The sequence below is a fragment of the Gavialis gangeticus genome, unplaced genomic scaffold (genome assembly GCF_001723915.1).
Source record: "Gavialis gangeticus isolate Ggan-Ray unplaced genomic scaffold, GavGan_comp1, whole genome shotgun sequence".
Classification (NCBI taxonomy): Eukaryota; Metazoa; Chordata; order Crocodylia; family Gavialidae; genus Gavialis; species Gavialis gangeticus.
In genome coordinates this window covers 14,012,834-14,034,573 of record NW_017729018.1, presented here as the reverse complement: position 1 = coordinate 14,034,573, position 21,740 = coordinate 14,012,834, and the positions used below count along the sequence as shown (strand labels likewise).

General features: G+C 47.3%; 1 protein-coding gene across 4 annotated transcripts in view; it reads right to left on the bottom strand.

Annotated features, from left to right (window-relative positions):
• Positions 1-21,740, bottom strand: part of COMP (cartilage oligomeric matrix protein) — a 54,257-nt gene that overhangs the window by 13,090 nt on the left and 19,427 nt on the right. For 3 of the 4 annotated variants that reach the window (XM_019513622.1, XM_019513623.1, XM_019513624.1), the window contains 9 exons: positions 11,896-12,159; positions 8,773-8,858; positions 6,863-6,914; positions 3,848-4,026; positions 2,657-2,794; positions 1,818-1,895; positions 1,501-1,659; positions 547-651; positions 131-238 (listed from right to left, as the gene is read on the bottom strand). In XM_019513622.1, coding sequence (XP_019369167.1) covers positions 131-238; positions 547-651; positions 1,501-1,659; positions 1,818-1,895; positions 2,657-2,794; positions 3,848-4,026; positions 6,863-6,914; positions 8,773-8,858; positions 11,896-11,992 — 1,002 coding nt within the window. In that variant the 5' untranslated portion in view covers positions 11,993-12,159. Of the gene's footprint in view, positions 1-130; positions 239-546; positions 652-1,500; positions 1,660-1,817; positions 1,896-2,656; positions 2,795-3,847; positions 4,027-6,862; positions 6,915-8,772; positions 8,859-11,895; positions 12,160-12,753; positions 14,332-21,740 lie in introns of those variants that run through there. The other variant, XM_019513626.1, reaches the window with a different exon arrangement.

Genomic DNA, 21,740 nt, shown 5'->3' with positions numbered 1-21,740 from the left:
GTGGCTAGCGATGGAGCACAGTAAGCTGGGACCTCTCATGTCCCTGGTCCCTGATGACAAAGGTGGCTGCAATGGGGCCCACCCCCAGGAGGGATGGAGGTTTCTTGGGGGGAAGCATCAGAGTCCAAACCTCAGTATTTAATATCCCGTCTCCATCCGCGTCATCATCGCATGCATCGCCAATGCCATCCCTGTCTGCATCCTCCTGGCCAGAGTTGGGGACAGTCAGGCAGTTGTCCTGCAGGAGACATAGCTGTTAGGTCCCAGGACCTGCTAGTGTTTTGACCACACCCTCCACCCACATGGTGCTTGACAAGGCAGGAGCCATCCCTTGGGCCCTTTCAGGCCAACAGCAGAGGACCTGGGAGGGGTGGGGGTGTCCTTGTGGCCAGGACCATTTTAGCCAGCTGGGGACCTGGTACCCAAGGTGTGTGCAAGAGGACATGACCTGTCTGATCAGCCTCTGTGCCAGGCTTATGCTCCACACTGCCCCGTTTTGCTGACACTGCCCAGTTCCTTGCTGAGCAGGTCAAGGTGGTGTCCTACCTTGCGACACTTGCGGTCTGTGCAGCGCAGCTTCTCATCAGGGAACCCATCAATGTCGGTGTCCTTCCCGCAGACGTAGCCATTCCCTGCCCACCCTACAGTGCACTGCAAGACAGCAGAGCCAGGGAATGAGGCTGTGGCAAGCCCTGGATTGGCCACCTCCTGCTCTGCTGAACATGTGCCTCCATGCTGCAGGACTGTATGCAATGAACTCTGTTCTCCGGCTCTGCAGTCTATCGGCAAAACATCCCCTTGAAGGCACAATTACACTGCCACAAGGCATTAGTTCAGATCTGTGCTCTTGGCGGGAGCCTGAGGTGTAACTGAGAAATACAGCAGCAAAGGCCTTCCCCTGTCATAATGCATACATAATGCCTAATGCAGGGTGCCAGACTGTAGCTCCCATTTGAACATGGATCATGCCTCCTTTCAATGCCTCTGTAACTCTGCAGAGCTAGAGAAGCACACAGCTCAGAGTATGCACTCAGGCTCAGGAAGGCAACCTGCCACCCTCTGCTCCATGGGCAGCTAGCCACGGCGTAGAGCATTAAAGAGGAAAGAACTGGCACAGAGCAGTGGTTCTCAAGCTTTTGGGGTCATGTGCCCCTTTCTTGTGTTCTCCTCTGCGTACCCCTCTAATTCAGTGTTACAGAGAACAAAGAGTCACATTTTGTCACTGGAAACTCATGGTAACATTGCCAACAAGCCAAAACAGATGGAGGAGTTGTTCCTTTCTTCTCCATTTCTAGTTCCCCTTCCCCTTCCGGTAGAAGTCTGCTGCACACCCCTGGGGATCACATGCTTAGGTTTGAGAGACTGGTACAGCCCTGAGTGACACATGATGACCAGAAGGGGGCAGTGACAGATGTGAGCCAAGGGATTCTTGGAACTGGTTTGAGGCTAAAAAGTCAAAACTGACCCTGCTGTGTGAACCAAGGGAGGTCTGGGTCTTACCACACAAGAGATGCTCCCATCGCGCTCAACGATGCACTCAGCCTTCTCATGGCATGGGCTGAGTTCCCCGTTAGGACAACGTCTCTGTGTCTGGTTTCTGCACCCGGTGACTTGGTCCCCGATGAAGCCAGGCTTACAAGCTCCACACTTGTAGGATCCCTACAAGAAGAGCAGCAAGCAGAAGCTATCACATGGGTACAGGGAAAGCGGTGTCTGAACCCCTCAAGCAGCTGGTATCTGCTGTGCCCCAGCTGTGAGACAGCTACTTCCAGGTGCTGGGGTGTCAGGCCCAGGCTAAGCCAGCTGGCAGTACTCACCCGGGTATTGATGCAGATGGAGTTGGGGACGCAGGTGGTGGTGCCAGGCGTCTCACACTCATTGATGTCAGTGCAAACCTGTGCAGCAAGGAGGAAGTGGGAGGGGTATAGAACAGATATATACAGTGAATCACAGTCCTGCTTAACACCCCCCATGGCCCATGCAGCTTAGCATCCCCCTCTGGCTGAGCCCCAGAAGGACCTGATGCTGCTGCTTCATGATCCCCTCTGGGGGTCAATCCCTTGAGGAGTCCCCCAGGCTATGGGAAGTGTTGAAGGATGTCTGCCACTGCAGCTCTCCAGCCAGGCAGCAGTTTTATTTAAAGGTGGCTTGTTGGGGCAGTCTCACGACAAGACACATCAGTCACTCGAGGAGGAAAAGGCAGAGGATGCTTCCCTTGAGCCAGCTGATGGCTCTCAGCCTCCTGCTGTGCCCTCATGTCCTCTGTACATGCCTTATACATCCCAACAGGGCTGGTTGGGATGCCAGGCACTAGGCATCCCACTGCCCCCCCACTGCACAGCACTAGTGCTGGGGTCCCTGGGCTGGGCTTCCTGCCAGGGGTACGAGTGCTCACTGTCTGGCCCTTGGTTCTGCCAAGTCAGGCAGGGAGCAGGCAAGTCTCACTGCTGAGCAGCAGGAATGAGTCACTGTGCACACCTTGGGCAAGGCATTGCTTTCTGTGCTTCGGTGTCCTCAGCTCTAGAAAGGCATGGACAATTCACCTCCACCTCAGGGCTTTGAGAAACTGAACTGACATTTGCATGGGGCTTAAGACCACTGGGTGACAGTGCAAAAGGTTAATGGTTACCACTGGAGTAGTTTTGCTGGGAGTTACCTGTCTGTTGGCTCTGGCAAAGGGTAGTCCAACCCCTTCCACAGGTTGCCCAGAGTAGCCAGAAGGGCAGGGGTCACAACGGTAGCCAGGTGCTGTGTTGGTGCAGCGGACTTTGGTGAAGCAGGGATTGACAGAGCACTGTGAGAAGGAAGGAGAGCTGCTGAATCACTCAACTCAGCTGCATGCCAGTTGCTCCCCAGGTAGAATGTGAAGGGGCAGGGCAAGAAGAGTAAACCCCACTGGTCAGAGGGACTAGAAACTCTAAATTTATTTGTGAGGGGAGAGCACAGCTGCCTTAGGCTGCACACAGGTGCCAACAAAAAAGCAAACTGCCTTTTGAGTCTCCCATTTGGTTTCCCCTAAGGCACCATCTGTTACCTGAAATCCTGCTGCTTGGCAGTGTCACTGAAGCCAAAGTGCCAGACCTTCTGGTGCACTGCCCTTGGCTCTCACCCCCCAGCAGTTCACTTGCCATACAGAGAGGTCCCTGCCCTTCCCACAGGAGTGTGCAAGGACTCCAGTCCCAAAGGTTAAGCAAAGAGTATCATTTCCCTCACTGTCATGTCAATCATGTTCTCATGCACAGACTACAGCAGCATTATACCCCAGCGACATGCAGGAACCTCAACGACCGAACATTTCCCCTGGAAAAATGCAGCCATGGAGAGAACAAGCCTGTGCTAACTTAACCCCTCACTCCTGAAGGCTAACTGAGAGTGCTGCCTACTAGAGGCTGCATAGAGATGATGGAAACCTTGGGCTCCTTTTAAGCATCCAGAGGGGGCCAGCAATGACGGCTTCACTGCATGAAGGGTACACAGATTCAAGCCCTACCTACAAGGCAATTTTTATTCCATTCATTCCCTAGATGTTAAGATAGGAAGGGACTGTTGGTTCTCCAGTCTCAGCTCCAGCACAGATCATGCCAGAGGCCCTCACCCAACACCACCTGCATCAAACCTAGAGCTTCTGTTTGACTGTAAGAATCTCTTGCAGAAAAAGATGCCCAGTCTTCACTTAGAACCCCCCCGCCATGGAGGAAACAGGGGGTTAGATACAGGTCCCACTCCACTTGCACCATGGGGACTCTGGCTTGTTTCATGACACTGGGACCCTCCATTACAGTGCTCCATAGAGGAGTTAGCTCCACCCTTTTGTAGCTCCCAGTTGGTCACCACAGGGGGTCTGTACCTCATTGATGTCTGTGCAATGTGTCCCATTGCCTGTATATCCTGGAGGGCAGCCTCCACAGCGGAAGCCAGGTTCGGTGCTGGTCTGGGTACAGGTAACGCCAGGGAAACAAGGGTTTGGCGTGCATCTGTTGAATGCTGTCACGCTGATCCCTGGGCCAGTCACCTCTGTGTGCATGCCTGGGGAGCACAGGCACGTTAGAACAGCTCTTGGCATACTTACCCTTCTTCAGTCCCATCTAGTTAGGGGGCAGGGCAGGGGGGCTTCAAAGTGCTTCACAAATAATGAACTGCCTCTACAACCCTCTGGGAGGCTGAGAGGTGACATCCCCACATAACAGCAGCTTGACAGAGGCCCAAGAGCAATGGCAAGAGTGGAAAATACAACCAGGAGTCCTAACATCTCACCTAGTGCCCTTAATCACATCACTGTCCCCAGTAGCCTATCAGCCCGTATTTATCCCAGCAGCAAGAAGCAAATGGATAAACTCATATAGGGCCATAAAACCTCCAGAACCAGCCTTGGTGAAGGGCTCAAATACTGCTAAATTAGGGCCTATCCGGCAGCTTAAAGGTTAGCCCACGAGAGCCATGACCCATTCTGTGTTGCAGAGCAGGTGTAGAGCTGTAGCACTGGTGTACAGCCCTCTCTTTGGTGCTCTGGAAGCCCTGAGAATACCCCAGGAATGCAAAATAATCCCTCTCTCCCCCATGTGAAAAAGAGCTGTGCAGAGAGAAGCTTTCAGGAGCTCCCAGCCTCTGCAAAAGAAGGTACATGCCCTCAATTAGCTGTGTCACTTCATAGCTTAGAAGACCTCTTGGATTTCTTGACGACTTAGGGAGACTGGATCACCTTTGTTTGGCTGGAAGACCTCACTGCAGGCTGGCAGACTAGGGCCTGCTTCAGCCACTCACAGCCTCATCACTTCTCAGCGGCAATAGAGGAGTGTGAAATACCTGGGCACAGGGCCTTCAGTGCTCCAGGAAATTCCAAGTAGTGCAGAATCTGCCCAAGCTGCTGCAAGTACATGAAACCTGTCCTTTGTGCTCAGCACTGATCCCCCAGGGAATTTCCAATCAAGTTCAAGGTCTGGGTCCTTGGAGATGCTCCATGGCCTGAGCCAGAACACCTAGTAGAGCCTGACGCTGCAGGCTGAAGTGTGTCATGAACAGCTGTGCTCCTCTGGCACTACAGAACTTTCCAAGAAGGGTAAAGCTAGTTTGTGCGGAAGAGGGGCCTCTTCTGGAGGTGGGCCAAGGACTGTGCAATTAACCCCCTCAAGAACATGGGGCCACAGCAAGACTCCCTGGTGCAAGTGCCAGGCAGGCTCCTCCAGCTTTGGTTTCCCCCATATCAATGCCTAATGCATATGTTAAATAGGTAACTGAAGCCCCTCCACAACAAGACACTCCACTGCTCACGTATTTCCCCAGGAAGAGGATGAAAAAACAAACAACACATGACAGATGTTAGTCACATTGCTCCATGCACCAATGAAACAGGCTCTGATGCAATGGTGATGAGTGTGGTATAAGAACCTCCATAAAACAGAACAACAAGTGGAGAAGGCAGAGATCAAGTGAGAGAGAGAGAGAGTTCAAGACAGTTTTACGAGCAAGTTATTAAAACAATTGCTGTGGGTGACTGCAATTCTGTTCTGCAGATCCCAGAGGCTTTGGCTAATTGCTTTTCCAGCAGACAAACAACCTCTCCAAATGTGGAAACAGTTACTGCTCTATCCTTTGGATGTGCCGGCAAACAACACAGCATCTCCAGGAGCCATGCAGTCTTATGCCAGATATACCAGAAGTGAGTCTCAGCCCACAGCACGAGTTACCAGACAGCAGAGGATGCAACTGTTAGGTGAAATGTGATGGCACTCTTTCCTGAATCCCCTGCAATTAGTCCCCTGGTTTGGGTGGTGGTAGGTGGACCATGTAGGAACTGGCAGAGCATGCCTCTTGGGGGTGATATTCCATTTCATTCACAGCTCAAGAGCAGCCAACACCAACCAGCCAGACACACCCAGCCATGCATTCCTGGGCGATTCTAACACATGCCTTGGTTGTTAGCAGACTTGTGGCTGGGCAGCTTTCCGCACCTGAAAATGTAAAGATCCCCTGGGAAACTGGAGCGTGGCACGGCCTCAGGCTGTTACAAAATGGAGTTTATGAACAGCCGAGCAACCTAATAACTGGACTTTGGTTGCTGGTTAAGCAACCAAATAGCTCCCCAACAAAATAGGGGAAGAGGGGGAGGAGAGAGGGAAGGAGAGTTCAAGGTAGAATAGACCTGGGCAACATGGACCTAGAAGACTACTCTGTTTTGGGGCCTGACCTCACGACATGTCACTGGGTTTGCCTCTGGTGAGATTTTCACACAAAAGGCTGTGTGGATACTTATGTCTTTCTACAGGCAACCCTTTATCTTATGTTAGAGAGGAACGTGTTTGACCTAACCCAAAGTAAGACTGTCTGCACATAGTTTTACACCAGTTTAATCAAACCAGTGTAAATTTGTGTAGACAAGACCAGTTCTTCAGAGAGAATGAAGCTTAAGTAAGTGAGTGGTTCTCACCCTCATCCTACCCCCCTCACATAAATGATCTGACTTCAATTACTAAAGAGCCAACAGGCTAGGACGGACCTGAGCTAGCAGCCTGAACACAGATCTGGAATCCAGAAACTCCCATGTGCTGGCCTTGACATGAACACTGGCTCACTGCAGGACCTTAGGAAGCCGTTACTTTGCATGTTTTACCCACCCATAATAGCAATAAGAGTCTTGGCTGCTTCCTGGGCTGTAGGAATGAACTGGAAAGACCTACAAACATTTGAAGTGTGTTAAGAGCAGCAATACCAAAACCAAAGATTACCCTATGACCCTTCTAGTGAATGTGGTGCAAGCCAACTTGATGAGGACTGCAGAACATGGTGTTTTACTGTCAAGTCCAACAAATGTGCAAGACAGGAAGTGTACAGTCAGACATGAGGCATTTAAACGTGCAATACTCACCACAGGCATCACACTCCATGACCGTGTTCTTCAGGAATGTTATCTCCTTGATCTAGAAGGGAACAGGAATCAATATTTAGCTGGATACCGAGTGTGGCTCCCACCTAAGCTAACACAAGCTAGAAGTGAACGGTACATTAGGTACAACTCTAGGTTCTGTGCACAATGCATATTTTATCTGGCCCCATCCAGACTAGAAAGCTAGCTTGCACTTGGAAACACCATTGGCCAGTATGTTTTCCAGATGTGACTTTGCACTTAGTGCTGGCAGGTTTAACACTTTTGAAGCATCTTATCTGGTCATGGGGAATCTGCTACACAAACCAAACTGGCTGGCTAGGTCATTTCAGCTCTGATTTCTGTTGTTCTACAGGCAGCAGATGTGCCAGGGAAGGACTGGAAATCCACAGCCCTGCTCAGGAACAATTACCTTGCTGCCCTTCAGCACCCTGCACACCTCATGTTCTCTTCACTGGTAGTTCATTTTGTGGGGCACCTACACAGAATCATCTGTCTATGCTTCCTCCACGACTCCCAGGTACCAAGGCAGGTTCTAATTTTATAGTAAACGCTTCCTCCATTCATTGTTTACCTGAGGTCAGACGAAATTTAGTTTAATGTGTGTTAAATAACTTAAGCTAACCCAGACACAGATCTAAAGCGAAGTCCCTATTCTAAAATATCACAAGCTTGGGGGAGGGAATGGAGGAAGTTTGGGTCATGAATGGAACACAGCTAATCAGCCCCATCTCTAGTTCATCTGCAAATTGCCTTATGCCGTCGATTCATGGGCCTGAAATGGCCAGTTTTTACTACTCTCATTGCCGCCCTTCACTGCCAACCTCTGCAAAGCTGGATCATGGAAAATTAAGCTACAAAAATCTTTGTGCGTGTTAAAGAAATTAAGGGCACATCTGCACAAGCTTCCACCTTGGCTCTCCAAGCATGTACATGACTCCACCAGCTGGGAGGGTCTTTTTAAAAGACTAGACACTGTTTGAGAAAGAAACCAGGGCAAAAAAGTGGGGAACAAGGAATGAGAGAACAAATAGGAAAACCTGCCCAGAGAGGCAGTGCTAAGCTGGAAGGGGATGCTGGAAAGCATCACCCCAGGCTGCCAGGAACTGTGTCTAACCTGATTCCTAGTAAATACTGGGTATTTATGTAGAAACCTGAAATGTGAAAGTAACTTAATGCAACAGATGGTTTTGCAGATCAGAGGCTGCCCAGTTTGCACTGGCACAGAGGCCTGGCTGCCATTCCTGTATCTGGCAGGCAGAGCCTGCTGCCCTCAGTGCACAGCCTGGAGAGAGGGAGAATGGAACTTCTATGTAGTCAGAAAAGAGCTGACCAGACAAACCATGACCAACTCATTAAAATGGGGACAGATCTGAACTCCCCAAAGTTCTCATCTCCCTCAAACTGCTGGAGGCAGAGAGGTTTAGGATTAAAGCAACAGGAGAAGACAGGGCAGTAAATACAGGGCTTGTGTAGGTCCTATAGGACTTCTGTATTTAGGACACTACTACGGGTCTTGAAAGAGCTCCCATCTCTTCCAAGCCTGGCCTGTTTGCTCATTGCACAAGCCTACAAAACCAAGGAAAAAGTGACTTGGTTGTTCCACTCACACATGCCCAGCTGTGTACGTATCTACTTGAATAAAAGAGTCGCTCTCCAATTCAGTTAATTTTCAAAAGACGTGGGCGCAGGCAGCAGAGCACGTGCCTGTATCAGCCCACACACATGGCAGGGGTGCTCAGTAGTGGGGCCAGCAGCATATCCTGCTTCTCCCCAAGTGGCTAAACCACTTTACCCCAACCAAGAAGAATGCATCCTACTCAACTGGCCAACATGCCAGGCAGGACCCCCTCGGTCCCTCTAGCACAGTGTGTAAGGCCTTTCTTACTTACCTGCTGCTTCAGCAAGTCTCTGACTTCCAGCAGCACCCTGTTCGTCTCTCTCATCTCAGCCAGCATCTGGGGCCCAACATCGCCTCCTACAGAAACCACAAGTGTCAGGACCTGCAGATAACGCTGCTAGTCATGTTCTACTCAACTATTGCTTGGCTTGTATATTCTGGGTTCTTACCACTTTGCCCTTTCTGAGCATTGCCAAATACCCCATTGAACAGCCCTCCCCAGGCCCAGGCTCAAAGGAAAATCCATTCCTGTTGGACAGCACAGAGCCAGGACCAGAGGGCAGCAACATTAACAGAAAATGTGTGTTTTTTTAAATCAAAAGAGAACCATTGAATTGGATCACAAGAGCTCAGTGTCAGGGGAGCCTGATGCCCGAACTGTTTCCTGGGCCCATCCCAAAACAAAATGAATGATGGTCTAAGGTGGGTGAATGGCAGGAGCAGCATTCTTGGTAACCAACCAAACCCCAGTGCACAAGGTAACACTTATCCCCAAGCAAACACGTGGGTTAGCCTGACAATCTAGTGGTTAGGAGAGCCACCGATGTGGCAGTTTAGTGCCGTTTGGGCACTGCAGGGCTTTCCGGCCAGGAGGAGAGAGGCAAATTTACAGCTTGAGGCAGTGGAGGCTTATGTGAAAGAGTAGCACAGAAAGCTCATTAAACAGGCTGTTGGGGGGTTGCTGCCAGGCACAGAAAGCAGGGCTGCTGCATGTGGGCACTGCCAACCCTGCCCCTGAGTGACAGTTGCCTCTTTACCTGCTTCTGTCACACAGGGAGTTTTGCTTTCTCCCTGTCACACAGCAGCAGCTTCCACTGGAATAGAAAACTGCCTTGCAGTGATTTTTGGAATGCAAATAGATATGTGCCCACCCACAAAGAGGCAGTGTCTGCAGGCTGCAACTCAAAGGAGAGTGAACAGAGCTGTGCAAAATGTCTCCTAGGTCATCACCAGCATCAAAAGGAAATCTAGAGCATGCGCTTCCGTCTGAGAGTACAACCCTCAAGACCAACTGCCTGGGGAAAATACCATATGATTTAGGATATGGCCCAATCGTTCACGCCTTGTCACCTACAGGTGACAACCTAGGGGCCATCCTGCACCATTACACTCAAAGAACTTGAAACTAATAGGGAACATGACTGGCTGCCTGTTGAGCACAGCTTGCCAGCAACCTGCATGGGCTCCCACTTTGTTTGGGGATGAAATTCAAGGCAACTGTTTTGATCTATAAATCCCTGAGTACTTTGGGCCCTGTCAGCCTCAGAGACAGCACTTCCAGAGCAGGTGTAATCTTCCAGTTCTCTCAAGTAAATACAATCAGGGCAACAAATGGCAAGACATTCTCAGCCACAGATCCCTAGGCCAGCATTTCATACATTCTCCCTTCTCCCTCCCGTCTCCCTCCTCCACTTCCCAGCCTCTACTCTCTTCTGTTAGACCTTGGACTTGAGCATCTTTGAAGGCAGGCTGCAAACCTCATGCATCTTCCTGGGCTTTCCTATGGGAGAAAGGGCGGACAGATGGGGGGCTCTAGAGCTAGGCTTAAATCCTGTTGTAAAAATATGAACGGCACACTTATATATAACAAAGTAAGAGCCCAAGATGGATGGAACAAGCTGCAATCTGCAATGGTCCCCCTATGCCAAGTGGGAAAGCAGCACACTTATTCTTCTCCACAGTCTTTCCAGAGCATTTCTAAAGGAGCTGTTCTCTTTGGTATCTTGGGGTATTGTCTACTGTGGGATCCAAGGATGTCTGGAGCTTGTGTGTTTGTTGCCCAGTACTGCTCAGTGTGGGTTGCAAAATGTATCTTGGGTGGTTAGTCTGAACAAAACTCCACACAGCAGCAAGCCATCCAGCCAGCAGTACTGAAGCCAACATATTTAACGCTAACTGGGGCACGTCTATGTGAGCTGCAGTTGCTTGTGGCTGCAGTGGAGATGCAGCCGTAGAAAGAATGCAGTAGGTGTATCTCCCTTCCACATGCAGTTCTGTGCAATTGGTCAGGGGCACTACTGCTGGAAGGAGCCATCTTCCTCTGAAGCACAATGTCAATACCAGAGACAGGATGTCAGATAGGTGAGGATGGGGGTGAGGGAAGCAGCTGTGTTCCTCTGTACAGCATGTTGCCCCTGAACCTGAAAGTCTGGAGGGCTTGCTCTATAATTACCTTGAAGTCTGGCTGGATATATGTAACCTCTCCAGCACATCTTGGTTTGGAAAATATCACAAAACCATCTTACTAAGACCCATATACCCGATGAAAGTCACTTTTCTCATCTGACTGAGAATAGGCAGGGAGAGGGTCAAGTCATTACTAAGTTTGAAGAAAATGTTCCATGCAAGCTCTGCATCACTGTTCCAGTCAGCTTCTGCTGGACCCAAGCAGGTTCATCTGTCCCTGCTAACAAGATGCTGTTTCTCAAAGGAGAATGTTTTAATGTACAAATTCACACAAAAGGGGCTGTGTTCCCACATGCAGCTTCCCCAGGCTGCCACTGCTTATTTTGCTATTCGTATTCCTGGGCTCTCTCAAGTACAGCACACCCAGTCTGCTATTTGGAACTTGGCTTTTGGGTCTGGCTCTGCTGGATGTGCGAATCACAGTCTCCCAGATCTGAACAACGGAGGGAACAACCTCCTGCTCAAGAAGTGGACCAGTGCAATGGATCCCAGAAAGAGCTGAGTTCCTAGAAGATAGAGCACACAGGGAAAGCTTGTGTGCACAGAGCATGCAGAAATTTGCAGGTAGCTGCCACACAGCATCCTGGATCAGCTGAGTCTTTCATCTAATCACGCAAAACAAAGATTACTTGCCAGGGACACCTTCTGTTACCTTTACATACATAATTGCATAACAACAACACGTATTTGGTTCTGTTCATATGCCAGAGGAAAAGGTTTAATTTGCAAAACTTCCCCGGTCCAGGAGAAGGAATATAGTCCAGCACCAAAACGTTTACACTGTTGGGCAGAAGAAAACTGCAGTCAAAACACAGATTTCAAGCAGCAGCAGAAGCAGCTGACTTGTCACCTTTCTCCTCTCTTCTAGGCAGCAAAATGGGGTTTGCAGAAAGGTCTGAGAACATAAAGGTAATTAAAGCTTACTTACCTCCAACACTTGTCATCTGACTTGATGTAAAAGAACAGAGGCTCAGGAGGAAAGCGAAGGCTAGAGTCGCAATCATGTTGGAATCTCTGCGCGGCATGGACGTGTGGGCTTCTGCACAGTCTGTTAACCTGCAGGTCTGCCTCTGCTCCCCATTAGTGGCTGTGGTTTGCTATTTATGAAGCCGCATTCCTTCTTCTGAAGTTCTTATTCTCTGATGCTGGACTAGGGTGGACGTCATTTCTGGCAGCTAGTCTGCAGAGAAAGCTACAAAAGTAAACAATATGAGAAAATCATCAAGAGAGTGGCTTAGGACTTCTTAAAAAAAATAAAAAACAGCCTGTACCAAGAAGGTCAGAAAATTCCAGAATTACATAGCTTCTACTTTGGATTGGTGTTTTTTGGAAAGGCAGGAAAAAGGGAAGTGGGTTTTACCGCTCTATCCCTAACAGCATTTGTAGCATCACTACCTGGAATATATGAACTTCTCAAGTGTCCAGGTTCTGCTACAGCTTCAGCAAAGGCCCCTTTGGACACCCAAAGGCCTTTCTATCACCTGAGCTCAGAGGCTATATTGCCATATTACTTCCAGCCATTACAGGTTGAAAACATCACCACTTTCTCCCATTTAGGGCCAATGGAAGTGCCTGGTTCTTCTTGTGTAAGGGGGCTGAGCAGCAGCAGACTCCCTGAGGGACTGTGCAGAGACCAAGGTTGATGCTCACCCCAGGCCCCCACTGGAAAACAGTGTCCAGGCTGTACAAACCAAACCAACATAAGCAGTGCCAGCTGGGCCCCTGGTTAGTCATCTTAGGAGAGAAACTAGTGCCTGGACAGGCCATGGAGACTATATGCTCCTACCTGATTCCTGTAGAGGGGTCCTCCAGGGCAAGGCTGCAACACAAGAGCTTGCTTCGCTGCTGCTTCTCTGTGGGTAATGGGCCCTCCATTCTGCATCCTCCATCAGTGCCACATTCACAACAATTCAAGACTCCACTTGAGAAGGCAGATGTAGGATAAATCATCTGCAGAGTGGCTGAGACAAGGGCCTCTCTGAGCCATCAGGATGAGAAGGCATGGATAAAACTGATATGCATATAAGAGTCACCCGAGTGATGAAAGGTTGGCTAACTCACCATCTGGGCATTCTCAGTGCCTGGCTGTGACAGCTGACTTATTGCAGTTGCATTCTGGAAGCTTTGTGATCATGCTGTGCTCTCGGGGGTGCCGTGAACAGGAAAGCTTGGGGGAACATGACATTGTGGTGCCCTATAGCCGCAGGACCTCTGAATGCTGATCCAAAACTTTTAGGATTCTCTCCTGAGTGCTGGGGACATCTGAAGACAAAACTAGCACATACCTACGTACTGCAGGGAGGGAGAGGAGAGGAAGTGGGGAGATGAGCAGCATTGTACGCGCTGGTGAAGGTGCACATGTGAGCTCAGGGAAGTTGGAGCCCAAACATGGTTGCTTTGATGTTCTGTAAATGCCAGAACAAAGATTTTGTTTCTGTTGAGACAGCCCAGGCTTGTACTGAAACTACTAGAGTTTGCAGCTGTTGAGTGGTCTCGATATGACTCTCTGCTTGTCTGAAACACAAGAGTCGGCTACTGCCAACTGGCACCGGCTATGGCCAGGTCAGGAACCCACCAGAGAATCAACTACACCAGCTTTATGAGTGATAAGAAAAGGGGCTCAGTTTGGGCTCAGCACAACTACAGAGTCCTAGCCATGTTGAAAATGTCAGCATTTCTAGGTCCTTTTTGACAAATCAAAGCAAGACCACAATGACTTCTCTCACAGTGACCCCCTCACCCCACTCCAGATGGCTGCTCAGTGTATAGCCAGGCCTGGTTGATGCTACCTACTTTCTTTTTCAATTATACTTCAAGTAGGAGCTGGTGAAAGACACTGGACTCTAGAGACACTGAGCGCTAGAGACAGAGCCCATTATCCCAAGGACGTGAATAGCTAACACCTCTCCATCCCTCCATAAGAAGACATCTCCCAGAGGGGAGTTCACTCTCTGTGAACTATTCAGTCCATGGCCTCTGCTAGATGGCCAAGAAGGGAACTTATTAGTGCCAGTTGTGGAGGAGATGGATTTTCATGGGAAGCACATTACTTCAACAGAAGCCTGATGGCTCATTAGGCCCCGGCCAGTGCCAACTCTCTAAAAAAAAGCTGTTTGTTTCAAGGGAATGGAAGTCATAAAACTCCAGAAAAGGAGACGTAACCCACATGGAATGAGGAGTGCACACAAGGGTCCCTTGTGAGGTCACCCCAGCAGTAACTCACATCAGAGGTTTCTCTTAGTGTGGAGAAGTATATAAAAGTCTGTATCTCTCTGCACAGACCAGCCAATCAAAATCTCAGTGCTATGAAATAAAAAACTAGAAATGTTCAATCCAAAGGAAATAAACTGGCTCTGTGCAGTCCAAGCGAGGTGTTACTGCATATCAGGACACCAAAAAAAAAAAAAAAAAAAAAAAAAAAAAAAAAAAAAAGGTCAGACACCTCATAAAGGGGGATGTTTGGAAACCATGTCACACACTGTTCTGCTCAAACTCCTCTGCAAACCCAGGTGCAAGAGACAACTAGGACACGTGCCATCCTCCAAACAGAAAGAAAGAAAAAGTGCAAGAAAGAGGGCCAAATGGTGAAACCGGGTCGGACACCATGAGAGTTAGCTCTCAAGGTTACTGAGAGCTTTATTTTTCTGCCCTGTTAGTTCTGCACAACCAGACACTTTTGTTACTAAGATTTCAGTCTGAAAGAGAAATGTCTCCAATTTCCCCATGTCCCCTTTCTGAACCAAACACTTGCAGGACCATGACTAATGAAACTATCAGTGGAACTTGGAGACCTTGTTAATTAGATCCCAGAGCTGAACATTCCATTTCTAAGCAGTGTGGTAGATCAGTTAGCAAACCACTTAATGCATTCGGGTGGTGGAGAGAGGAATTACTATAGCTACTTTTGTTACCTGCTGAAGTACAGAAAGCCAGACTAACACTGAATCAGACTAGCTAGGCAGCTCTGACAGCTTAAAGCACTTTTTCACTATCCACTTAGCCTAGTGCTTCCTGACCTTTTTAGACTGCAGGCACCCCTCAGAAAGTGCCAAAACTTAGTTTTCACCTCTTTTTTGACTATATAAAAATAATAGAGCAATTCTTCTGTTGCAAAGAACTCAGAAAGACCATGACATGTAAGAACATTTTTGACATAATGACTTCCTATTTGAAATCTCTGGGTTTATTTTGTGAATCGTGTTTGCACACCTAACAGTGCTAACATTGCATGGTACCCCACAGCACCTTTGAAAGGATCTCAAGGCACCTTGGCTGGGAATCACTGGCTTGCCCCACTGCCATTGAGTTAAGAGTTAAGCTCTAAGGACTGAAGGGAAGGGCAGTTTCCATTCACTTGGCCTCTACACTAAAAGTGCTAACAGCAATGCCTCTGGGTGTGAGACTTGGGAACCTGTATGTTCAGAGCTAGAACAAGCCCCTGATACAAGAGATGGGCATGTTAGAAACAGAACCCCATGCATATCACTTGCCCTGTTTCTATCACATGCAATAACTTTCAGTTCCCCTCAACCTTGTCTAGCTTGGAAATGGAAGCCTCAAAAGGAAAAACAATGCAGCAACACCAATGGCTCAGGGGCCACTTCTCAAACACACATGTACATCACAACCTCCAGTTCATTCTGCAAGAATAAAGCCTGAAGCCTGCCCCACTCTCTGCAGAGAGAAGTCTCAAGCTGCTCTCTGAACTCAGGAAAGCTCAAGGACACCGAGTTCACCCCTGCTCCTTTTCCATATAGATCAATATAATGGAGCTTGGTGACAGCTAGGTTTCATTTTGCCCACATCAAAGAAAAATGCAGTGCAAATAATATTACATCTATTTAATGGAGATAAGCCACGATACTAACTCTAGGAACGTAGTGAACTTAAGATAGAAGCTGTGTCTCTTCCCTCTGGAACAGCTTCTGGAAGCATTTCTGCTCCCATTCATAGTAGAAGCATGTTCATACAAAGGAAAATACTGCTAGTTTCTACAAAGCTCTTTGGAGTTTAGTGAGTACACCATGTCCCCACAGGGTGAGGTCATTTCTACCCTTATTTTCCTTGGACTCATCCTACACCTTTCTTTATTTGGATCAGGGAGCTAAAAGCTCCTCTAAAGGCACCATTCAAATACATGGTAGCAGAGAAGAGAGTGTTCAGTCAAAGCCTGCTACCTTTTTTGCTTAAAAAGGACACATTAAGAAGTAGTCTACATACCCTTCCCATTAGCTTATGGGGAAAATCCTTCCCCAGTTTCAGTGTCTGATTTTTTTATTAAACATTGCTGAGATAATGACCAGCAGCCAGTGCTTGCTTAGATGCCAGCGTAACAAAGTTTGCACCCAACACAGTGGAAGGTAAGCATGCATCTCGCTTTCCCAGAGCAGAGCTGACATCACCAGACAAGCTATTGCACAAACAAGGAGTTCATGTTCGTTATAAACTCAATTAGAAACGCAGAGTATGGAAGATATTGCCAAGTAAGACAGAGAACATAAGGAAAAATAACTGATCCCATACTTTGAATCAGGGAGCATAAAAACACCAACATGCTTTAGAACAGCGTTTTTACACGGTACATTTTAAAAGTGTTTTGCATAGATGAATGATAATATTAAGGATGATCCTGTGCTCTTGTTGAATATCTTGGTATTGTACATGGTTCAGAGAGGTTTTACACAAACAGTATGTAAAAGCAGAGGTGAAAAAAGATCATGACAATTACAGGTGGAAGGAAAAGTCCCCATCCAATGCAAGGCAGTACAGCCCAGCAGAAGATACTTATGTGTTGATGAACAAAAAGTGAACATTTTCTCCATTTTACAAACTGTGAAACACCAATACAGAGATAAGGTATCTTGCCCAAAGTCACCCAAGGGGTAAGTGGCAGATTTTGGTATAAAGCCTTGGTCTCCTGGGTCCCAGTCCCAGGCCTCACGCACTGGACTGTGCTGCATCTTTAGTAGTAAAACCAACACCCCTTTCCCCCTCAGTCTGACAGCTAGAAGGACTGGCTTTGGACCAGTGCTGGAGACTAGACAAAAGAACATTTCACCTGCTGATCATCGTGTTTCCCTTGAGACTCTTTTCCCACCTCTGTTCTCTTTCAGCTTTTACTCTCTATCATCCTCCCTACAGAGGTACAGGTGCCCATCAAGATATGACATTGGTCAAAAGAGAGGGAGAGAATTCAAGAAAAAAGGCTTGCACATGATGGTCAATCAGAAGGTTTATATCTCAGAGTCCCGCTAGCTTTAACCCCCTCAACCCATATGGAAGAAGGAGGACACTGAAAGCTGAATCATAAGCACTTTCGGTCTTCTCTTATAAGCACTTTTAGGATTTCTTCTCATTTATCAGTGCCAAACTGTGATAGTGCAGGAACAAGTCTAAATAGCATCACAATTGCAATATCACTCTTGTGCCTCATTCCAACTTGAGTTTAAGCATTACTTCTTGGCCATTTCTTTTTCTGCACTGTCCCCTCTTCTGGTCACTTGCCTGGAGTTTTTAAGAAGTCTTGAATGATCCTTCTGCGGTGATATGGCATCAACTGACAGCAGGATGTTCGCAGTGGGGCAGAGTGATGCAGTTCAGTCCCATGATCACAGGGCCATGGCATGAGGAATACACTGCAGGATTATATTGCTTAGGAGGAAGCTGCAGCACGACAATCCTACAACATGGCATCAGTTCAAACAAGGCTAGTCCCTCAGGACTCAGCTCGCTCTCACTTATTCCCAAAGCACCACTCACATTGGCCAGTTTGGGATTGTAACTCTTCCCTGGGAAATGGTGCAACATCATCAGCTCGATATAGATTCTGCTCTGAGGGATGCCCAGAGCAGTGTTGATGAAGGTGTGGATGGGTACGCAAAGAGCCCAGAGTAATGCACCAGTATTACAGATTCAATCTTCAGCCTTGTAAAGTTCCAAAACTCCCAGATGAGGATTTTAAAAGTTATACTGACAAGTTCCTCCTGCCTACAAGTCCCATTTTCAAGGGAACATTGATTTTACACCCTGAGGGCATGCTGAAAGATTCAGAAGGATGGGGTTTATACCACCACAACGATACCGTATAGAAACAACTATGAATGCTTGCTGTATCCTTTTGAAAAAGATGAATATATATTTGAATATGAAAGTAAAATAGGCAGAGATGCCTTCAAACATCTGAAGGAAAGCTCCCATAAATAAAACAACACATGCGCAGAGAACACATTCATATTCTCTTTGTCTTCTCCTCAGCTTTTAGCCCCCAGACAAACGTAAAACTCAGAAGTAACGTGAGGCGAGTAAGAATTATTCTGCTGTGTAGATGCCATGGAACAAATGCATGTCGGCTAAGCTTTCAACGGTGTAAGGGGCATTTGTGATCCAGCACATGAAAGGGAAGACCCATAGGTATTCCTACAAACAAAGGGGAAGACAGGTTTGGTTTGATTTTACAAGTTCTAGGCTGGTTAAATGTACCAGGCTCAAAATTCTGTAGACTGTTGGCTCAGGGAGGCCTTTTTAAAACTAACTCCTCCCCAGCCCCTCTCAGTTATGCTTTGTTTCTCTGCGGAAGGTCAGGTTCTGGAGACCAGGAGGATGGAAAGCAGCAATGTGCTTTGGCCATAGACAGCCTGAGTTGTTTTCTTCCCTGCTCCCCTTAAGTAACAAATTGTAATGAGGCTTGCAGATGGAGGTGTAAAGTGCTGCCAGACCTCCTTGTCCCCGCCACCACCCTGCTCAAAAATCTCCCTAGCATGTGTTGTAATCATTCACTCAGGAGTGCTGTAAAAAAGGCCTTACAGGAAACAACTGACATTTTTTCCTTTGCTATTCATGCCATTTTCTATTAAAGACAATAAAGACTTCTAGCACTAGATTAAACTCATTTGCAACAATAAGCTACTCTTGCTCTATGAGCCAGTGGGAGCTCAGCGGGGGAACCTGGCTTAACTGACTTCGACTGGAAAAAAGAAGATGCCTGGAGGCTGCTCTGACAAAACCAATGCCATGCTGAGGCTTGCGTGCCTTGCTGGGAGAAGCTTTCCCAGGTGTTGGGAGCCCACAGCACTTCCAGCATGTAATCAAATCACTTTGGCACAGTTCTTGCTTTCTGATCCCTTCACTTTATGAGAAGACACCTCCCAGAGCACTGATGACAATAACACAGCTTACTGACTTCTTGTACTCAGCATACACTGAGCAGCAGGTCACTTCCCAAAACTGCTGGGGCTTTGGAAGAGTTTAAAAACAAAAAGATACTCTAAGGAGGCTATTTCTTTCAAGTGATGCGTAGGATCCATCTATGCAGGCGAACCCTCCTCGTGCGTCATCCAGGGGTTTTTAGCAATTGTGTTAACAGGAATTGTCTCATACAGGAAGTGCTGGAAGTGCTCAAAACTCTGAAATCACACGTGTAGGTGGGCAGACACTATGTATACACTAATATCCTAGGGACCTTTCTTACGGAGGACTGACTGCTTGTTGATCTTTCACCAACTCTTTTATTAGTGCACCAGAAGCATCTGCTCTTGGCCTCTTCCAGAGGCAGAAACACTGACAATCTGATCAGCTACAGAAGTTCCTGTTCTTAGAGCTTTGCACTGTGCTATTGAACAGATTGTGTGTTGTAATATGTCAATGCACTATGCATTTGCATTCAGCATTACACAAACTAACATGAGCTACTCCACTCTTCCCCCCAGCCACAGATTCATAAAGATGACTTCAAAGAGTGCCACGTCTCTATAATGCCTTCAACTGGAAGGAAACTGAAGGACTCAATGAACTCCATGCATCTAGCACCACCAAAATAGCCACCTTTGTGATGGAGAAAGCTGCCAAGTACACAGCAGAGTGCAAAACAGCAGGGAGAAGGAAACATCTTGGCAAGGATCACAGAAGCAAACCTTGCTTCCTACGGAAAGAGCCAAGGAATGGTTAGTGTCCATTCATAACACACAGAGCGTCACTTTGTAAGGTCTGATCTTAAAAATCCACACATAGTAAGCTGTGAAATTCAGATTCCCTACCTCGGAAGGATGAAGTAGTGAGTTAACTCTTTCAGCATTTTTAACCAATGCCTTCCAGCAACTGAAGCCTATGAAGCTATCTGCTCTACCTACAGACTTCTCTGAGGAACACAGATAAATTCCCTGTACTATGCACTGTAACAGCACAAAGGGATTCAGGCTTCTTAAAGATCCAGAGCACAAGGGCTCCCAGATTTGTCCAAGTGCTGATCAGATATTAATGAGAGCTTGTTCTGTGGATACTTCCTCTCTTACTGGCAGTCACAGGGCCCACTTCTGTTCTCATTCATTCGCTCCTGCATAAATTCCTTGTGGCAACTAGCACAATTTGCCTATGTGGAAAAGAAACAGCAGGAAGGAATTTAACATATGTTTAGCCATCTAACACAATTTAGCAGATGGAAATGAGGAAAGCCATTACTGTGCAGATAGCCCTTTCTTTGCAGACCACCAATGATCTACAGACGTACAAACTACTGCTTGAGAAGTTTAACCTGAAGAAAAATGTTTCAAGAGGTTTAACTTTTTTTGGTGGTAGGAACTAAGATTACCTGGTACTAATGGATCACGTGGAACCACTGTATTGCACTGGGTATCTTTGGTTATAGCATTAAAATACTGCTTCCTCCAAATTCAACTCTCTGAAAACAGCAGGACAAGACTCTTGCGTCTCGTGGCCAGTATTTAGGGAAAGGAGCACAACACTCAAACCTCTTTTCAAGCTTTTCTACTGCATCCATATAGGTAAGAATTTGAGTCTTATCGAGTGGGACATTATTCCACATGTTTTTTCACATTGGTCATGTCACAGAAGTAGACTTATCTGCATTTCTTTCACACCTGTTACAGGGGTGGGAATAAATATTGCAGATTATCCCTCCACCCTATTCTCTCCAGTTGTTATTTTTAATCTGAGACCCAGGAAAGAAAGGACTCAAAGTCTAGACATTTTTTCTCCAGAGCAACTCTATCCAGTAGAAGTAAACTGCATAACTGACATCTGAGTTATGCATCATCTTCTGAAGACACATGCCTGTTTTGACCACTTAAGGATTTTTTTCCACTAGACTTTAGCCACACACAATTTTCTTCCTTTGCTGTCTGGAAAAAAAGATACTTTTTTTTTTTATATGTCCAGGAAAGTGGGGCATTCTGGGATTAAGGCCTTTAATTCATTAATGGAATTCATCATCAGTCCTAACCTTTCATTTAACTTCTGCCTTCCTCCCATACCATCATACCTTTTGTTGTCCCTGTCTGTCTAAAAGACAGGCATGAACTTGCTGTCTACAGAAGCCAGTAAATTCTGAGTCTTTGGATCACTCACTACCATACAGTCCAGATAAAAGGTCCTTTCAAGGGAAACTGCCAGCCATTTTCAAGGTGTCTGCTGTTTGGTGTCTCGCATAGAATGAGGGCAGAAAAGCATCAAGTGTTCAAAATCCATTATCAAACATCAGCCTTTTAATAAAGATGCTGGAAGTCTGTTGAAGAGACTGCCTGGATCACATGGATCTTGGGCTGTTTTGGAACACAGCCTGTTTGTAATCCAGAACACAGAATCATAGAAAATGAGGGCTGAAGGGACCTCAGGAAGTCACATCTAGTCCAACCCCCTGCTCAAAGCAGCACCTGGATTATTGCAGCCAAGGCTTTGTCTATCTGGGTCTAAAAAACTTCTAAGGATGGCAATTCCACAACCTCTTGGGGTAACCTGTTCCAGAGAGATTATGGATTACTC